Source organism: Saccopteryx leptura, chromosome 5 (genome assembly GCF_036850995.1).
Source record: "Saccopteryx leptura isolate mSacLep1 chromosome 5, mSacLep1_pri_phased_curated, whole genome shotgun sequence".
In the NCBI taxonomy this organism is placed as follows: Eukaryota; Metazoa; Chordata; class Mammalia; order Chiroptera; family Emballonuridae; genus Saccopteryx; species Saccopteryx leptura.
Genome location: NC_089507.1, coordinates 68298278 through 68318132, shown reverse-complemented (window position 1 = coordinate 68318132; position 19855 = coordinate 68298278). Strand labels below are relative to the sequence as shown.

Genomic DNA, 19855 nt, shown 5'->3' with positions numbered 1-19855 from the left:
GCCCTGAAAGAAGTTAGGGTAGTCTGGAAAAAGCATAGCAAACAATAGGGTAAATAGAAATAAAATAAGAGCGGTAGAACTTGTCCTGCACCAGTGACGACATTATCACTCCCACATTACACACCCACATTCCAATCCAGCCTACATAGATGCTGGTTTATCTTCTGAAACACCCTCTTCTCTTCCTTGCATCTATAAAACTTGAAGAACTCTCTTTGTAAATTGAAGCCAAATGAAACTGTTTAACCTAGTCCCCAAGGTCCTGCCCATGTCTTCCTTTTTCTTCCTCCTGGTTTTTTTTTTTTTTTGTATTTTTCTGAAGCTGGAAATGGGGAGGCAGTCAGACAGACTCCTGCATGTGCCCCACCGGGATCCACCCGTCACGCCCACCAGGGGGCGATGCTCTGCCCACCAGGGGGCGATGCTATGGCCCTCCGGGGCGTCACTCTGTCGCGACCAGAGCCACTCTAGCGCCTGGGGCAGAGGCCAAGGAGCCATCCCCAGCGCCCGGGCCATCTTTTGCTCCAATGGAGCCTAGGCTGCGGGAGGGGAAGAGAGAGACAGAGAGGAAGGAGAGGGGGAGGGGTGGAGAAGCAGATGGGCACCTCTCCTTTGTGCCCTGGCCGGGAATTGAACCCGGGACTTCCGCACACCAGGCCGACGCTCTACCACTGAGCCAATCGGCCAGGGCCCCTCCTGCCTTTTTTTTTTCCTTTCCTCCCCCCCGTTTTTTTAGAGAGAAGAGGGAGTGGAGGGAGAGAGAGAGAAAGATAGAGATAGAGAAACATCAATTTGTTGTTCCATTCATTAGTGATTGGTTGATTCTTGTATGTGCCCTGATGAGGGATTGAACCCTCAACCTTGGTGTATGAGGATGGTGCTCCACTGAGCTGTCTGGCCAGGGCCTACTTTTTCTTTTTCCAGTGAGGTTTATTTTAGTTTTTTATAATTAGAAAACCAATAAATATAAGAAAGTAGAAAAAAACTTATAACTAAATCCCTCACCAAAGAACCCATTTTAATTTTTTTTTTTTTAACAGAGACAGAGAAAGAGTCGGAGAGAGAATAGACAGGGACAGACAGACAGGAACAAAGAGATGAGAAGCATCAATCATTAGTTTTTTGTTGCTCATTGTTACACCTTAGTTGTTCATTGATTGCTTTCTCATATGTGCCTTGACCGTGGGCCTTCAGCAGACCGAGTGACCCCTTGCTCGAGCCAGCAACCTTGGGTCCAAGCTTGTGAGCTTTGCTCAAACCAGATGAGTCCGCGCTCAAGCTGGTGACCTTGGGGTCTCGAACCTGGGTCCTCTGCATCCCAGTCCGACGCTCTACCCACTGCGTCACCGCCTTGTCAGGCAAAGAACCCATTTTAGACATTTGGTTTTTATTTAAAGTTTTTGTGTTTATTTTTAAGTGGTTTTTAGTTGACTCTTTCATGTCTCTTAACTCAACTTTCCCTTTTCACTTCTTCCAAGCCTCTGCTCTCCACAGATGGGCTTACAGCAGGTGCAATGCTTCCTAAGAGGCCAAGCTAACACCTGTCCCTTGAGCTTTAATTTCAATCATTGTCTCACATTAAATGCCTCTTCCCCTTTTTCCATCTTTTAACCCCACTCCTGCTCTGTGAAGCTTTCTCTAGCCCTTGACTCTCTTTTCCAAAATTTCTATAGTACCTGCCCGATTTGTCAGGTGGTGTTACTGCAGAGGCGGATTTAACAGTGGACGCACCGGGCACGTGCCCTGGGCCCCGACTTCTGAAGGGCCCCGCAAAACCCCAACTTTACACTTTTTTCTAATGACACCAAGTTTGGTTTCGTATGTGCAATTTTAACAGTAATAGTACATAATTTTTTTTTTTTACTTATTTAAAAATATGGTTAATGTGTATTTTTATTTTCCCAGTCTCTCTCTTTTCTTAAGGGGCCCAATATTTTCTTCTGCACCAGGGGCCTCAACCAACCTTAATCTGCTTCTGTGTTACTGAACTTTTCCTGGGTGTATACCTGGACTTTTCAAGAAGATTCTTAGGTCAGGAATCACAGGGCCCTACTCCCAAGTGCCTCTCAGGAGCCCACCTACAGAATAGCCACTCAGCAAGTAATTACTGAATGAGTGAACATTTTTAGTGGCCTAAGTTTTACATTTATTCCTATTTATAAGAGAATATTTAAGAATAGTCCTTATTGCTAGTATACAATTCTTGACAAAAATTTTTATTATAGGTGCAGGACAATTTCCTTAGAAACTGGAGCTCAGAATATTCAGCTGTGCATCACCATGCTCCAGTTATCTTTCACTGCTGAGCAGTTGGTCCAGATGCTTAGCTTCCCATTGGCTTATGGGCTCTTCCAGCTGTTGGATGGTGTTCTCATTGTTGCAGGTGGGTGGAGCCCCCATGGGGTACACTTGATTGAAAATTGTTTTCCCAAGTTACTCACTTTTCAATCCAAACATGCATGTGCTGCCCTTGTGATACATCTTTAGCCTGACATTTTTGGGAAAAGTAAAGTGTATAAAAAGATCCTTTGCTACAAAGTATAAGTTTCACAGAAAAATATAAAAAAAACATGGGAAACTGAGCTTATGGATATAAAGAAATATGATTCACCAAAAAAAGTGCACTGTCAGAACTTAGATCTCAGGAATTGATTGGTCTCCAGGAGCAATCACTTATTGCAAAACTGACATTTATGATGTTTCATCAAGAGCTAAATGTCATTATTCCACAGTGTTTTTGTGACTAAGAATTGTGCTGAATGGTTGACATGTTTTTAAATTATGAAATATAATATATATAGAAATGTTGAAATTATTTATATATGTATATATGCATTTACATATATAGAGGGTGGAGCAAAAGTAGGTTTATATTGTTTGTGTGGAAAATACAATAATTAATAAAAAATAATACAAGAATAAGCTCTGTGTTTTATATACAACTGTAAGCCTACTTTTGCCCCACCCTATATGTTTACCTCTCCATACAGCCAAAAATACACATCATTTTAGGGTCAATCACTGTAGATTCAAGAAGATAAATGAAAAAAATATATAGATGTGCAGATATGAACACACATATGTATTTTAGTCTTGGGCCATGGTCAATTTTTACTGTTGTCAGGGAACAGGCTCTGAGTCAGTCTCGGTGATTGCTGATATAACTGATGATATACTGATATAAGTCAATATAAAGAATACTTGGGGTTTAATTTTCCCACAAGATAGAGAAATCCTAACAATAAAACTCCTAGTCTTAGACTCAAGTTTTAATTCCTTCTCATGGTGAGACTGAGGGAAGGAACGTGTTATCCCAGCTCTCTCCCAGCACGCAGGGCGCGCCTGCACACGGAAGCACTCTGCAGAAGCTGCTGACGGAATGAATAAATGGATGAGCTGTCAGTAACCTGATGATTAAGTCTCATCCACAAATGGTCCATTCAAGACAGAAATGGCCATTTTGATATACTGAATTATTATTGTTATTTAAATTGTTTTCCATTGATTTGCCTAACTGATGGTGGTGCAGTGAATAGAGCATTGACCTGGAATGCTGAGGTTTCTGGTTTGAAACCCTGAGGTCGCTGGCTTGAGTGTGGGGTTGCTGGCTTGAGAGCTGGATTATTAATTTGATCCCAAGGTTGCTGGCTTCAGCAATGGGTCACTGGCTCGGCTTGAGTTACTGCTACCCTGTCAAGGTGTGTATGAGAAACAATCAATGAACAACTAAAGTGAAGCAACTATGAGTTGATGCTTCTCATTTTCTCTCTTTTCTCCTCCCTTCCTGTTTTTCTCTCAAAAAAAATCAATTAAAAAATTAAAATTATTTTTTCATTGATTTGAGGAGGGAGCAGGGAGGGAAGGAAAGAGAGAGAGAGAGAGAAGAATCAATTCCCTGTTCCACTTAATTGTTCTACTTAGTTGTGCACTCATTGGTTGCTTCTTGTATGTGCCCTGACCAGGAATGGACCCCGCGACCTTGGTGTGCCTGGACAATGCACTATCCACTGAACAACCCAGTTAGGGCCGATACACTGAATTATTTTATTTCATAGTTTCCTCTTGTTTTTCTTTCCCTTCTCCTTATTTCTTATTGGTTTATACATATGTGACCCAAAGCAAATGAACTCCGAAAGTATTGACAAGTACACCAGGTCACCAAGTTATAGTCTTTATAAAGTGATTTGTTAAATACTTGTATGTTTTACCACCTAGCATATAAGATGTACAAGAGGAGATTGAAGAATAAACACAGAAAAAAGAACCCAGGTTGTGTAGAAGGCTGCCATGACAAGAAATCCAGTTCTCCCACACAGACAAGTACTTTCTTGGAGGTGAATGAAGACGTCACGGTAACTCCTGGACCATCAGAGCCAGTGGATCCCCACACAGCTCTTGAGCCTACGAGCCACGTATCGTCATGTGCATAGTGGGGGCTTGCTGGCCGGACTGGATGACAGCTTCCCCTGCAGCCAATAAAGATAGTGCAGGGCTGATGTGTGGATCTCATTGGAAGAGCCTGTGGGAACTTTTATCTTTTTGTGTGGATTGCAAATTTTCATAAGAATCTTTTTTAAGAATGTATTCTGCCTATTTCAGGGAGTCCTTTTGGGGCTTACCCAACATGCTTACTGCCTGCTGTGTTCTGGTCTTCCCACCCAGTGGAGTAGTAGCTGTTGTTATGTGAAGTTGTCCTCATGTTGTGGATTCTGATCTCCCAAAATAGGATATCTGTGTAGGTGAGATGTCATCTCATACCTCAGGGCAGGGACAGAGTCTGAACCCACGTGACTTGGGGAAGGTCCTCAGGAGTGTTGGTGAGTTAGTATACAGCTTATCTATAGCTCTTATAAAAAAAATGGGGGCTTTCTCAAATGATAGTTAATTTTGAAGGGCTTGAAAGTCTTTTTGAATTATATATGTAATGCATACCTAAGGGAAACTTAATGGACACTTGAGATTAAAAGGTGAGTGTCCCATATTTTCACTCCCCAGCGATAGGCACAGGTATATCCTCTACACCAGTGGTTCTCAACCTTTCTAATGCCGTGACCCCGCAATACAGTTCCTCATGTTGCGGTGACCCCAAACCAAAAAATAATTTTGGTGGCTACTTCTATGCTTCGGAATGTAAATACCTGATATGCATTATGTATTCTCATTGCTTTAGGCGACCCCTGTGTTTTGGTTGTTCGACCCCCACCGGAGTCACGACCCACAGGTTGAGAACCGCTGCTCTACACGTTATATCATTTTAGAAAGGTCGAGATTATCCCATATATACTGTTTCCTAAGTCACTCAATGACACGTCATAAAGCATCTTTTCATGACAGTCTGTGTTGACCTACCTCATTCTTTAGAACAGTGGCTTTGTAGAAATATTTCACTGCATGGAAGGACTCATTCTTTTAACCATTCCTTACTCCCGGGCGTTTAGACAGCTTTCAACCTACTGGCATTACAGCGCTGCTACAGACGCAAGTGCCCTCTGCAAGTACTTCGGCAGGTTCCCTCCCGACCCCTTGAATCGCCAGGCCCGCTGCACGGGGCCCGTGGGCGGAGTGCTCTCTGGCCACACGGGGCACGTGGGCGGAGTGCTCTCCGGCCACACTGTGCACATGGCAGGGCCTGCCCGGGTCTGGTTCCCGCAGTCGCACCCCCTGAAAGATGATCAGTTTTTTTTTTTTCAAACTCTCACTTAAAATTGCATTTTAAAAGTTACAACTAAAGTATTTTTCATGACCAATTGTCTTTGCATGTCCTGTGCCTGCTTTTCTATCATATTTTAACGTTATGAAGAGTGACCCATTGTCCTGTTTTGTCAACATTTTACCAATTCTTTTATCCTCTGTTTTTGTATAATGCCTTTTGCTGTACAGGAGTTTTATATTTTTTTACACATTCAGCTGTATTATTCTTTTAAGAAATGTTTTTGACCTTAATACCTGTCCAGTGTTAGAATGTTTATATATTTATGTAGATTGCGAATTGTGAAAGGATTCCTTTTTAAGAATGTATTTGGCCCCTTTCAAGGAGTTTTTTTGGGGGTTTATGCAATGTGTTTACTAGCTGCTATGTACTGCCTGGCATTATCGAACCCAGCCTCTTTCTCTATTGCTACATTAAATATATTTCCCATATACTTTTCCCTTAATTGTATGGACTAAATATGTACGTTTTATTTCATTTTGAATTTATTTTTCTGTATGGTATATTAACAACCTAACTTTTAGGGTTAATTGCCCCAACATTACATATTGAATCATCCATCTCTTTACTGATTTGAAATAGCACATTTATCACTGATTTCTGATATAATGAGTTTTGTTGGGATTCCATGTGGTTTTATTTTATTTTTTCTGTCTATTATATAAGTTTTGAAATGTGTAAGAAAGTGTATTATCTGAGATGAATCTTTAAAATGTTATTTTGTTGAGTATTCCCAAAGAACTTGTGGGTTAATAAAATGACAATGATTATTATGATATTTTCACAACAATTAAGCACTCCTTTGTGGTAGTACAGAAAGAACCCCATTAGCTGTCACAGTGTAATTATATGGAAAAGAACTACACAGACTTGTGACCAATTCTCAGGTGCTGCTTGGTAAACGTGAGTGTATTGAGAAGCTGGTCTGTGTCGTGTACGAGCACAGAGCACTGGCAGCAGTAACAAGTAATCGAGTGGGGAATAGATTGCCACCGTGAACATGGCAGAGTTGTGCATTAACAGAGATTCCCAGGTTGAAAAATGAGCCTTACCATGACTTTTAAAGACTACACACACACAAAAAAAAGACTTTCTAAATTGTTTTTTCTACAGAGGAACCTACTATAAAATGGTAAAAATCCAACACTCCATTCTAAAAGAATTAAACATGGTCAGCATGGTGAGCCTTTACCATAGTCAGGACACTCTGGGCACAGGTCTACCAAAAGCTATTCCTTCAGACAGAAACAACACCTATCAATATAAGGGTTGAAAAGTAATCATGTCAGAAGGCTGCCAGCTCCAGACAGTCTGTAAATGTGTCACTGAGAAGAATTGGAAACAGTCAAGTTGTCCAGGAGGCCATATGTTAACTTTAGAATGAAGAATGTACCTACAAAAAAGCTTGTGGGGCAGCTGTGTTAGGCTTGCTCGCGGGGTTACCAGCTGTAAGCACTTCGCCTGATTGGTGTGTGGGTGCGTAGCAGCGCCTCATGTGTATGGTCTAGGTAAGGCTATGGGTGCTTGTACTCAAGGGGATTTGCAGATGGCGGATTGCCTGCCCGCTACTATGAGGGTCCATTCTTGCTGTTTATTTGCCTGAGAAGCAGTTTTCCCCTGCCTGTGTGCTTGTCCGCCATTGTGAGACTTGATGAAAAGGAAGGGCCCAACACTTTCTGGCTCTTCAGTTTTTCTGCCCGAATCCAGTGTGAACCCGCATGGCCTCAGCCACCGGCATTACATCCAGTGTAGTTGGCCGGGTTCGAAGCAGATGGATATGGAGCCACAGTCACCCTTGAGGGGTGGGGTAGAGGACTGGCTGTTGTTATGGGTCCCCATGGCTGTCTTCTACAGCCCTGTAAGAGGAAACCGAGAGCTCTGTGCTAGAGGCAGCCCGAGGTCGAGAGCTCCAGGGTGAGTTGCGGACCAAAGGCTTGCACTGGAGCAAGCGCTGGAGAAGGAGGTTGAACGGGTTCGTGAGTTGCAGTTTGCCCTGGAAGTTGAACATTGGCAGCGGCAGTTGTTGGAGGAATAACTGCAGGTTCAGCTTCAGCAGGCCGAGAGCCAGCAGCCGCAGGCGCTGAAGATGGAGCTGTGCCGGCGGAGTGGCTCTGAGTCGCTGGGAACAGGTGTTTCCAGCTCCTCTTCTGAGGATGAAGAGACTCGGGCTGAAGCTGCCATCCACACACTCAGAGCTTGGCCAGTGGTCATCCAGAAGGTAAAAACCCAGCAGCAAAGAGTACCTGCTGAGCCCCTGGTCAGCTTGCTGCATTTGTGGGACATAGGGGTGGATGGCATCATGCTCTCTGGAGCAGAGGTGAAGAGGTTGGCAACTGTTGCCACATGTTCCTCCTTGGGGCAGCGTCTTCAGAGCTGCCATGACAACAGGGATGAAAGGGGAGGCCTGAGGCCCTGTGTGAACCTAGTTGCCTGTAATGGACCTTTACCTTGGTGATTTGCACAGACAGCTGGGCGTCTACTGTGGACGGACACTTGGACTGCAACCAGAGGGGACACTGGCTCCCTTGTTGGATGGACATGTCACCTTTGGACAGCGTGAGAGACCTTGATTGGGGAGGCAGTTCCGGTGGACGCCCTCCTGCACCGGGAAGCTGCTCTCACCCAGTTGCAGAGATGCACCAAGGACATCTTTGGTTTCCATGGACATAGCCCTGGACTGTACAGGCCCCCACCTAAGATGGGTGGCCCTGTTGGCACCATGGGGTGGGGAATTGGAGGTGGGCCTCCAGTTAACTCCCTAGGCAGAGTGCTCAAGGAGACATTGTGAAAGATACCTTTATAATTGTCATTTTTTGTAATGTGAGTAATGTACCTATTGTGAGGCAAGCAATCCTAAAGGGGTGGAACGTGGGGCAGCTGTGTTAGGCTTGCTCATGGGGTTACCAGCTGCAAGCACTTTGGTGTGTGGGTGCGTAGCAGCGGCACGTGTGTACGGCCTATATAAGGCTATGGGTGCTTGCGCTTGGGAGAGATGGCGGATTGTGGATGTGCGGATTGCCTGCCCACCACTGTGAGGGGCCATTTTGCTGTTTGTTTGCCTGAGAAGTGGTTTCCTCTGCCTATGTCCTTGTCCACCGTCCTGAGACTTTATTAAACGGAATGACCCAACCCTTTCCGGCTCTGCAGTTTTTCTGCCAGAATCCAATATTCACCTGCCTGGCCTTAACCACTGGCATTACAAAGCTCTATCTGAATAAACTGTATTCTAACTGACCTAAATAATTGAGTTCACAAAAGCCAGGGCTTATATGAAACTCAGAAGTGGGCCAGAGAAACAAGGTTCAGTGGAATGAGTAGCTCTACGTCTGGAAAAGAGCCAGATGGGCAGTGGGGGCAGCACGTGGAAACAATATAGGCTTTGCTGGGGCTACTTCTTGTCTTTTACTTAAAGAGCTGGAATGTCTCTGGAGTTATGGGTTGAAGACAGGCAGATTTGGGATTGAATCCCAGTTCTGTTATTTGGGCAACCTTGGACAAGTGGCAGTCCCTCTGGACTTACTTCCTCTCTCTCTCTCTCTCTCTCTCTCTCTCTCAAAAAAATAAATAAATAAATAAATGTGTGTGTAACATTCAATCCTAAACATCCTGAAATGTAGGCAGTGTGAAAACACTTGTAACTCATGGGAAGTGAGCGTAAATGTCCTCCGTTTTAACTTCTGCAGTCACAATTAGTCAGTCCCAGCATAGAAAGGGTAATCCAGCCTCACCCAGTTGAATGAATCACATCTCGGCCTTTGTGTGTGTGTGTACTTTCCCACCTGGGAGGCCCCACCTGAATGTCCAGGCTTGCTCATTCTGCTAGGGACTGCTAAGCTAAAAAATTGGCAACATGGTTTATCAGGGAATGTCCTGAGTTTGCTGACCTTTAGAGAATATACCTACTTTTGGGCAAATGGATAAAATTTTGTTCCTAAACTTGCAAAGCTGAAGACTACTTTCACATACTTTCTATGAATCTCCTTTTCAACAGTGACAAATGCAGACAGTTCTGGGGTCAGGAAGGTTTTAAACACTGACACAGTGTCTTCTACGAAGGAAATGGAAACTGGCAGAACTGGAAAGGCACACTGCTTGCTGCTCCCCAGCCTCTACTGCTTATTGTTTCCTTTGTCTTCATTAACAAAAGCAACATTTTGTTCAGGACAGCAATATGCTTAGCTAAAAATAACATTTTTGAAGCTAGAGATGGCCATGCGACATAGTTCTTGCTAATAAAGAGTGGAAGTTTACTTGTGATTTTTGGAAAATTTTGTTTTCAAAAAAAAAAAAAAAAATTCAGTGAGAGGAGGGGAGGCAGAGACAGACTCCCACGTGCGCCCTGACCAGGATCCAGCTGGCAAGCCCACTAGGGGTCGATGCTCTGCCCATCTGGGGCTATTGCTTCGTTGCTCCAACTGAGCTTTTCTTAGTGCCTGAGGTGGAGGCCATGGAGAGCCATCCTCAGCGCCTGTGGCCAACTTGCTCTAATAGAGCCATGGGTGCAGGATGGGTAAAAAAGAGGAAGGGAGGGAGGGAAGGAGAGAGAGAGAGAGAGAGAGAGAGAGAGAGAGAGAGAAATGAGGGGGTAGAAATGGAGAAGCAGATGGGTGGTTCTCCTGTGTGCCTGACTGGGAATTGAACCCAGGCCATCCACATGCCAGACCAATGCTCTACCACTGAGCCAATTGGCCAAAGCCTAATTAAACCTTTCTCTTGTCATTTCTTCCTGGAATGTGGATGTAATAGCTGGAACTGCAGCAGCCATTTCCGCACCCTGAAAGGCCCAGATAATTATGTATCTGTTGACATTCTTGAACTGCAGAATCAATCCCAGAAACTGCCTTCTTATAAACCTGTTTTTATTTTTATTGATTTTAATTTATTGTGTTTACATAGATTTTAGTGTTGCCCCGAATGCATCCCCCTCCCCGTTTTTGTTTTTGTTTTTTAAAGGAAAGAAAGCTCTAATTTGTGTAAGTCCATTTGGTTAGTTTTGGTTACTTGCAATCAAATGCAATTCCAAATTAATATATTAACATTTAAATTAGCTTAAAAATATTATGCAGGTTAATACATAATTTGTTACATTTTTCCCCACCATCATAAGGTACCTTGAATTATTTCTGAGTTATATAAAACGGGCCCACATTCTCTTACTGTCAAGATATTTATGATCAGAGGACAGCTTTGGTGAGCTGTTCTTTTTAATTTCCTGGATTCATCACATTGCATTTTGATGATCGGTCATTTTAAAACCAAGAGCTCTAGCAGAGTATCAGGAACCACAGATGTGAACACCTGATTTTTTTCTCAACAGCCATTTCTCTCCTATTGATCATGATAATTCAGAAATATCTCTACTAATGATATCTACCAAAGTCTTGATTTGTGGACAAAATGTTTCTAATCCTGCAATGCTCAGGACTTATACTAAGATATCACTCTTTTAGAACATAGCACTTCAGTTTTATAAACCCAGCACGACTTGGGTTTCCTCTTCTACAGCAGAGTGGCCTGTCACAGGGAAGCACTTGGCTGCTCAAGTCATCTCCCAGCTTCCCTGCACCGAGGCCCTGCTTGACCAGTTCGTGCTGATGAAATGAGGGACAGTCATGCGCTTCGCTTCTAGGCCTGCTCACCATGCCTGCAATCCTCCCCAAAGTGGCCCTCCATGTTCTTTCTTGTCTGGCTGGGGAAATGGAGATGACTCCCAGGCCGTCCCTGGAAGCTATGTGTTGATTACAGAATCTCCGACAGTGTGGGTTCCTGAAAATCTTGAGGGAGCACTGGCTTGCAGAACTCTTCTGCCCAGAACTGTCAGACTGGAAATGATTACGTTTGAGTCATTATATGTTGGGGGGTATATTTTGTAGTGTTTAGTTATCTAATGTGGGTTAAGAGCCCAGCTGTATTTATTCATTCGATACCCTGGCTCTGTGGCCTTGCCAGGTGGTCAAGCTGGCGTGGCAGGAGCAGATGGCTCATCCCCTTCCATGCCAGTGGAGCCAGGGCCCAGGTGAGGGCAGTGACCTGTTCACTGTAATGAAATTTCCAGGGCTGTACACCGAGACCCGATTTTCCTCCCAGTTTCCATTTCCTAGCTACATTCTTTCCAGGAGGGATCTTTCTTCAGCTTCCCCCTCCGGTCTGCTGACTTCAGATGGCAGATAATCGCCTCCAGCTGTATGGGCTCCCGGAGCCCCGCTGGCCGACTTTCCTGTACTTCTGACAGGAAAACAGGGCCTTGTGATTTCAACTCACTCAAAATAGGAGGTTTCCAAATGTCTTTTAAAGCAACAGAAATCTTTTTTCCTCCCTTTTAAAAATGAAGTCTTCAACTACAACCCAAGTTACAAAAACAGCTCTGAATGTAATGAATATGGTGGTGGTGTGGCTGCTTTTGCCAGATTTGAAGCCACTTCTGACATAGGGTTCAAACCGGCTACCTAGTGAGGAGGTAAACACATCACAGAGGCTTCACACATCCACTGACACCGTCTCCTACCCTCAAGTAGCCTCAGGCACAAAGGAATCGGTCTCAGCAAATTGTTGCCCTTGGGGATGATCAGAACTTCAAGTTAACTAGCTGAGTACTGGGCAATCTTATGAGGATGAAGCCAGCTGTCCCCTGGGTCTTGGGAAGGCATCCACATTCATGCTGAGGGGACGGATGCTATCAGAATGAGGAGTTAGTAAAACATGCTCAGTTACGACCATCAGAAGCATGCTCTCGAGGCTGATCTCTTTCCCTTGAGGCAAAATCAAATACTCATCTCTGAGGTAGTGTGATGTTGTCTTCCATTACTCCTTGTCATCTGAGGTGTTCTGAGCTTTACCACTAGAACTTGAAAAGACTCTGAATTAGGCAGTAAGGTGGCACCACACAAGGCGCAGCAGGAGGGAGAGGAAATTTCTTAGCTGCTGTCAGTCAGAACCTGTCCCTCAGGTCAGACCCTGATGAAACTACCAGGATCCTGACGACGCTCCAGGTCCCTGTGGCTGGCGCCGTCGGGCCACATGGGGAGATGGGAATTTGGGATGCAGAAGTCCCTGACTTCTCAGGGGCCTGGATGTTGTTAAAAAAAAATAACACACTGAAAATATTTAATTTGTCTGTACATACTTCTGCCTTGTTCATGTTCTAAGGTGTATTTTTATTTACAAAGTGAGATGATGCAGTTACAAATGTACCCGAGCACTCCATTTTCATGAAAAAGTATGTCAATATATTACAGTAAATTCTATATAGTAAACATTAGAAATTGACAAAGTAAACATTTGCTACTTAGCTTCTATACCAACACTACCGATGTTTAAAGCTTAAATACTGGTTTTAAGTATCCCCTATAAAATAACTACTTTATTAAAATACTGGAAAATAATTTTTCTATAAACAAGATTGGTACATTAAAAATAGATGCAGTGTATCCTGTAACAACATCCACTATAATCAAATGCTGCCTTAATTGTCCCTAAGAGCTGCACTATTCAGTTAGTGTTAAATTTTATAAAATAGTTTTCACAGGTTAAATAAAGTAGCTGTAAAAATACAGCATTTCAACATGATTTACCGTTGTGAAGAACGCCCCTCTAAGCTGGAGAATGAGCATAGTGGTGTTGTATGGACTTGCTGCCCTGCGCTCTGTGCTTTTAATGGACAGCAGGAGCGTCTGCTGGAAGTTACGGCGAGAACTGGAAAGGTTTCCAGAGGCTGTTCTTTTCAGGTCATTTCAGAGGCTGTGGCTGCTCTTTGTGTTCTTCTTCAGCTTGAAGACGTGTCAGGACATAAAGGATGACTTGATAGCAGAAAATATATTGATCCTATGATGAGAGAGAGAGAGAGAGAGCAGAGAGAGAGGAAGGGAGAAAGAGAAGACCTTAGATATATAATGCGAGTATTTTATAAATATAGCTTCACCACTATCTGATGTTGAGTGATTTTGAAAACATGGAAAGTATTTAAGTGAGAAGCAGGACATAGAATTGTGCAGTGTCATAAAAATGATAAAAACCAAACACCAGATTGATAAAATGAGAAGGGAAAGCCTTGGGGTGGGGTGGCGGAAAGGCAGGAATATCCCCGAGCGCTAACAGAAGCTGCCTCTGATTGGTGGGCCGCGTCTAGTTTTGTGATCTGCTTTTATGATGGAAAAGTAAACTTCCTACAAAATTTCTTCTAGATTTATTGAACTCATTTTGATGTTTTGGAATATCAAGAAATTAATACCCAAAAAGCTACACAAAATACTTTACATATTTGGAACTGTAGAATACGGAAATCAATGTTTTTTTAAAAACTAACTTTTTTTGGTGGAATTATTCTCTGTTAACTTGATGGTACAGGCAGCTGAGTTTTCTTGTCATTTGACAAGAAATTAATGAATGAAAATAAGTTGAAAAAATTCACAATATACTAAATGGAAGAAAATAAAACAATAAGTAAAAAAAAACCTCTTTTCACATTGAAAAGAGTCGCATGCGTGAGCACGCACACCTGTGTGCACCTGCTTAGACTAAAGTATATGATAATGTTGCCAAAAACGTTAACAACTCTGCAGTGTTGGAATACAAGTAACCCTTTTATTTACTCTTGCTCATCTATCTTTTAGCTTTCTCACATTTTCCAAAGGTTCACCCTTAACCTTCTCTCGCACCACAAACACTCCCATCAGCAACCCCCCTTCTCTACTCCAGATATGCCCACTAATCCAACCTGGGCTGCCACTGCTGGCCACCTAACTGACCTCCCTGTTCTAACTGCATCCTCCTCTCCAGACTGGGTCTCGTTTTCGCACAGCAGCCAGAGTGGTCCTTTAAAATGCGAGTCAGATCATGTCACTGCATACTGACAATCCTTTCATGGCTCCGTGTCACTCAGAGGAAAGCCCTGGCTCTGTCACGTCACCTCCCCTCCCACCTGCCTCGCCCCCTTCGCTCTCCACCTTAGCCGCATGGCCCCGACCTTTCTTAAATACATGGGAGGACCCACTCCCACCTTGGACCTTCTTGCAGGTGGTCCTACTATCTGCCTAAAAGGCTCTTACTCCCAGGGATCTACACAACCCCTTCCTTCACCCTCTCCAAATCTCTCAGTGTTAATCTCGGCACTGTCACCTACTTGAAATGGCGACCACACCATGCATGACTCATCCTCTGTGCCCTACTGGACTTTCTTTCCCTCTACAGCACTTATCGCTTTTAAATAGCCTGTGTCATTTACTTATTGAATGTGTCTATTATTTGCCTTTATCATCATCGCCCTCCTAGAAGATGTTTGTTTTTCTAGCAGAATCTTTGTTTTATTCACTGAGGTGCTCCGAGCACCGGCAGAGCACCTGGTACACGGTAGGCACTCAAATGGTATCTGCCAAACCAGTGAACTGCCTGGGTCTAGAGAACTGCTTATAATGGTCACTACGTTTTCTTTACCTAAAAAAGTGTGACTGTAAATCCACTTAATATTTGGGAGGGAGATTTCATTTGAATTAAAAAGGTGTATGAAAAGAAAGTAAGCAAAGTTGAATTTTAAAGACTGTTAACTTCTATATACCTCAAGAGGTAGAGAAATGTGAACTGATAGATATATGAAAATAGCTTCCACACCCCTCCCACCAACACAGACAAAAAGGCTAGTGTGCTGCGTGGTGCAGGCAGACACGCTAACTACACTAACGCAGTCCCTGTGGAAGGCACAAGGCTGTAGGTCAGTGGGGGAGACACTGGCTGGATAGCAGGAGAGTGAAATGAAAATGATGGAAACAGAGGACAAATGGACCCACCCATTCCCTCTTCCCAAGAGTGCCTTGTCCACGTGGAGCAACCCAGTCTGCCCTCCTGCCTCCTGGTCAAAGCTGCTGAAGCCATTCCCTCGTGCGGACTTTCTACAGCAAGAATGCTGCCGTCTATCTTTTGGTTGGATGTGCGGAAGGAATGGCACTAATTACATACTATTTTGTACCACCCCCCACTTTTGCCCCCAACATGCCACCCCATGCTCTGTAATCTATTCAGTGCAGATATTGCATGTCCTCATTTTTACAATTAAAAGGTAACATTTTTTTTTCCCCATTTTTCCGAAGCTGGAAACGGGGAGGCAGTCAGACAGACTCCCGCATGCGCCCGACTGGGATCCACCCGGCATGCCCATCAGGGGGTGATGCTCTGCCCCTCTGGGGCGTCGCTCTGTTGCATCCAGAGCCACTCTAGCGCCTGAGGCAGAGGCCACAGAGCCATCCTCAGCGCCCGGGCAAACTTTGCTCCAATGGAGCCTCGGCTGCGGGAGGGGAAGAGAGAGACAGAGAGGAAGGAGAGGGGGAGGGGTGGAGAAGCAGATGGGTGCTTCTCCTGTGTGCCCTGGCCAGGAATCAAACCCAGGACTCCTGCACGCCAGGCCGACGCCCTACCACTGAGCCAACCGGCCAGGGCCAAAAGGTAACATTTTTAAAAAGATAGCCTAAAAACATTTTTATGTAGTCCTCATGCTTAAAAAAAAGTCCTTCATTACCATAAATCTTTGGATTTATGCAATAATGTGTGAACCCTCAAAAGCGAAATGGTTTAACTGGAACTTTTAAAATACCAGAATCTTCAAGAAAGTCCTCATTAGAAAAAGCCAAGACTTACCTCCGTCTGAACCATTCCGTGTCTTTGTAGTCTCATGCAGCGCACTAGGTCAGAGATGTCAAACTGCCCAAAACAAAACAAAAAAAGAAGTGAGTGTATACGTTAGGGAAACAGGATAGGTGATTTTGACCCCCACAGATTCACAGAGCAGTGGCTTCCGCAGATTTCTGTACCCCGCTCTCCTTCCCCTTCTAGCTAGCGGTCTGCGGAAACCACCAGGGGCAAAGTAGTGAACTGACTTCGCCATCATTTGATAATCCCCAACAGAAATTCCTGTCCCACTGAAACTGGACTAATTTCTAATTAAAAAAACAAAACAAAACAAGAAAAACTAATTTTCCTATGTTTTACTTTTCAGAATAAAATTCCCAATCTTTTTATTTTCTCTCATATTTAACAGTTTGAAATAATGGCGAAAGAGATTCTTTGTGCTGTCCTACTTAAATTATTATGGTAGATATAATAGAGTATGAACTGCAAGATAGAACTGTTTCTAAGCAAAATTCTTTAAAAGACAAACATTTTAATTACATATTATGTATAGTTCAAGATTCTAACATTTGAAGTTACGTTTATACTAATTTAGGTTTTAATATACTCATTAGCTTTTATTTATTTAGTAATAACTTTTAAATTGGTAGTAATTGTTTAGAGATAACTATTTAGCATCAACTTGTTTAAGAAAATATACATTTCCCACCTAAAAGTAACAATAACAAAAAAAGAGTAAAAGCTTGTGTATTTCAAAATACTCTCTTCTGTGCTTCAATATTTCTATCCCTAAAAGTATGATAACAATATTGACTTTATCTTATAGAAGCCTAAATGCTATAAAGAGTAAAATGCGCCTGACCAGGCGGTGGCGCAGTGGATAGAGCGTCGGACTGGGATGCGGAAGACCCAGGTTCAAGATCCCGAGGTTGTCAGCTTGAGTGCAGGCTCATCTGGCTTGAGCAAAAAGCTCACCAGCTTGGACCCAAGGTCGCTGGCTTGAGTAAGGGGTTACTTGGTCTGCTGGAGGCCCGCAGTCAAGGCACATATGAGAAAGCAATCAATGAACTAAGGTGTCGCAATGGCAATGAAAAACTGATGATTGATGCTTCTCATCTCTCTCCGTTCCTGTCTGTCCCTATCAATCCCTCTCTCTCTGTAAAAACAACAACAACAAAAAAGAGTAAAATGCAATACTGCATAAGGGGCTTTTGAGCACATAGTTAAAAAGACTCAGTAAAACAATTATAAATTTCAAGTATTATTTCTTTTTGATTACAGTCTATGCAGTTTTGAATATTTCCAAAAATACAATTCTATATAGTTAGAAAATTAAGGCATTCATACAAACTTAAAAATGACCCCAAGATCACAATACATTATTAAAAAATTAGATTCCACTATTATTTCTGGTCAAATGCTTGCTCAGCCTACATTTGGACTTACCTCAAGGTCTTGACTGATTAACCCTAAAACCACGTCTATGCATATCAGGGTCCCTGAGCGTCCAATGCCAGCACTGCAGTGTGTGATGATCGGGCCTGACTTGTGAATGTGTCTCATGTAAGAGATAAATGTGAGCAAGTCGTCTGGCTGAGAAGGGGTGTCGTGGTCTGGCCAGGCAGTGAAATTCAGATGAGAAATATGCCGCACCTCTCCTGTCTGAAATTATACAACAGAATAAGGATATTAAGGCATACTATATGATTCACATGTAATTAGTTCTTCATATTATTTTGTCCCTGTAAGTTTTGGCTTTTCCATGGGATCAAATCAAATGAAAAATAAAAGAGTAAAAAAGAGTCCATCAAACTCAAACACATGGAAGGGCCTTTGCTAGGTCCACACTGTAAATATTGGTAAGACTACTTTTTGGAAGTCCTAAAAAAACACACACATTTTGATAATAACCTTTTTTATTGATCTTCAACTTAACCCCAGAAAAAAGCCAGAGTTACAGCAATTACTTAAAAACTCTACAAATTTGGCCCCGCTACCTCTCAGACCCAGCCTCCTCCCCCTGGCCACTCTGCTCCGGCCACGGGGACCGCCTGCGGTTCTTTAAGAACATGAAGCACAAGGCAGTCTCAGGATGTCTGCACTCACTCTTTCTGACTAAAACGGTCCCCCCGGCAGATAACCGTGTGGTTTATTCAACTCTTTCCCAGTTTTGCCTCAGCACCAGAACCTTCTCATTAGAAAGTAAGCTCCATGAAGTCAGGGTTTCTATTCATCTGTGTTGTTAACTGCTGAATGCCTAGACTCTATATCAGGGTCTGAGCTCTATAAACATGTGTTGATTAAATAAGTCACTTAAGGAATATCGAACAATTGTGCTAGCATTAAGTAATGTAAGCTGGTGTAAATGAATAAGGAGGTTTAAACTTTAATTCCTTGTAAAATAAAAAATCACAAAGGAAATTCTCAGGCTATATGTCCATGCCACCAGCAAAACTGAGTCAATACTCAGAGCTAGTATGCTGTTTCTGTGGAAGTAAAATCACTCTTTCTTAAAGAAAGCTAAAATTCCAATAGAAAACGCACTACTCACACCTAGGGAGGATTACTACGGCAGGAGGGAAAGAAAGAGTGGAGGTGAGGAAACAGCAGTAACTTTACTTAAGGTATATCCAATTGTCTGACTCAAGCTAAATTAATTCAGTGGTTGGTGACCACAGTAGGAATTACTTGAATGACAAATGCTTATACTACATTGTCCATGTATTACCAAAGACGTTGTCTTTATGGAGGAATATCTTTTACTTAAAGATTTTTTTTTTTTCTTTCTGAAGCTGGAAACGGGGAGGCAGTCAGACAGACTCCCGCATGCGCCCGACCGGGATCCACCCGGCATGCCCACCAGGGGGCGATGCTCTGCGCATCCGGGGCGTCGCTCTGTCGCGACCAGAGCCACTCCAGTGCCTGGGGCAGAGGCCAAGGAGCCATCTCCAGCGCCCGGGCCATCTTTGCGGAGCCTCGCTGCGGGAAGGGAAGAGAGAGACAGAGAGGAAGGAGAGGGGGAGGGGCGGAGAAGCAGATGGGCGCTTCTCCTGTGTGCCCTGGCAGGGAATCGAACCCGGGACCTCCGCACGCCAGGCCGACGCTCCACCACTAAGCCAACCGGCCAGGGCCACTTAAGATTTTTAATAAACGGTTTTTATTGAGTCAACTTAGAGGTTTGATTTTGAAAAACCGAGTTTCCAGCACATAACCTGAGTCATTCTGTGCTATCATTAAAGAAAGGATAATGGATGAGGACACGAAAAGCTCTGCATTCTTATTTTCATTTTGATACAGTACCTACTGGAGGAAACTAGCAGAATGTATGGAGAGGGTCACTTTTAAACTTACATCATGCTTGACCATGCATGCGGTGGTGCAGTGGAGAGGGCCTAGGCCTGGGATGCTGAGGACCTAGGTTCGAAACCCCAAGGTCTCTGGCTTGAGCGCAGGCTCATAGACATAATGACCCCATGGTTGTTGGCTTGAGCAAGGGGTCACTGGCTCAGCTGGAGCCTCTTGGTCAAGGCA

At 43.6% G+C, this 19855-nt stretch overlaps 2 protein-coding genes and 1 non-coding gene across 7 annotated transcripts in view; 1 reads left to right on the top strand and 2 right to left on the bottom strand.

The window, feature by feature from the left end:
• SLC10A6 (solute carrier family 10 member 6) overlaps window positions 1-5685 on the top strand; it is a 33542-nt gene extending 27857 nt beyond the window's left edge. The window contains exons 5-6 of the mRNA XM_066385429.1: window positions 2226-2383; window positions 4216-5685. Coding sequence (XP_066241526.1) covers window positions 2226-2383; window positions 4216-4430 — 373 coding nt within the window. The 3' untranslated portion in view covers window positions 4431-5685. The remainder of the gene's footprint in view (window positions 1-2225; window positions 2384-4215) is intronic.
• TRNAT-GGU (transfer RNA threonine (anticodon GGU)) lies at window positions 616-691 on the bottom strand. Its single transcript has one exon. It is a non-coding gene; the product is annotated as a tRNA-Thr (tRNA).
• A 4956-nt stretch (window positions 5686-10641) lies between the features above and the next one.
• Window positions 10642-19855, bottom strand: part of PTPN13 (protein tyrosine phosphatase non-receptor type 13) — a 213712-nt gene continuing 204498 nt past the window's right edge. For all 5 annotated transcript variants that reach the window (XM_066387091.1, XM_066387092.1, XM_066387093.1 and 2 more), the window contains 3 exons: window positions 17771-17986; window positions 16334-16396; window positions 10642-13531 (listed from right to left, as the gene is read on the bottom strand). In XM_066387091.1, the coding sequence (XP_066243188.1) occupies window positions 13436-13531; window positions 16334-16396; window positions 17771-17986 (375 nt within the window). In that variant the 3' untranslated portion in view covers window positions 10642-13435. The remainder of the gene's footprint in view (window positions 13532-16333; window positions 16397-17770; window positions 17987-19855) is intronic.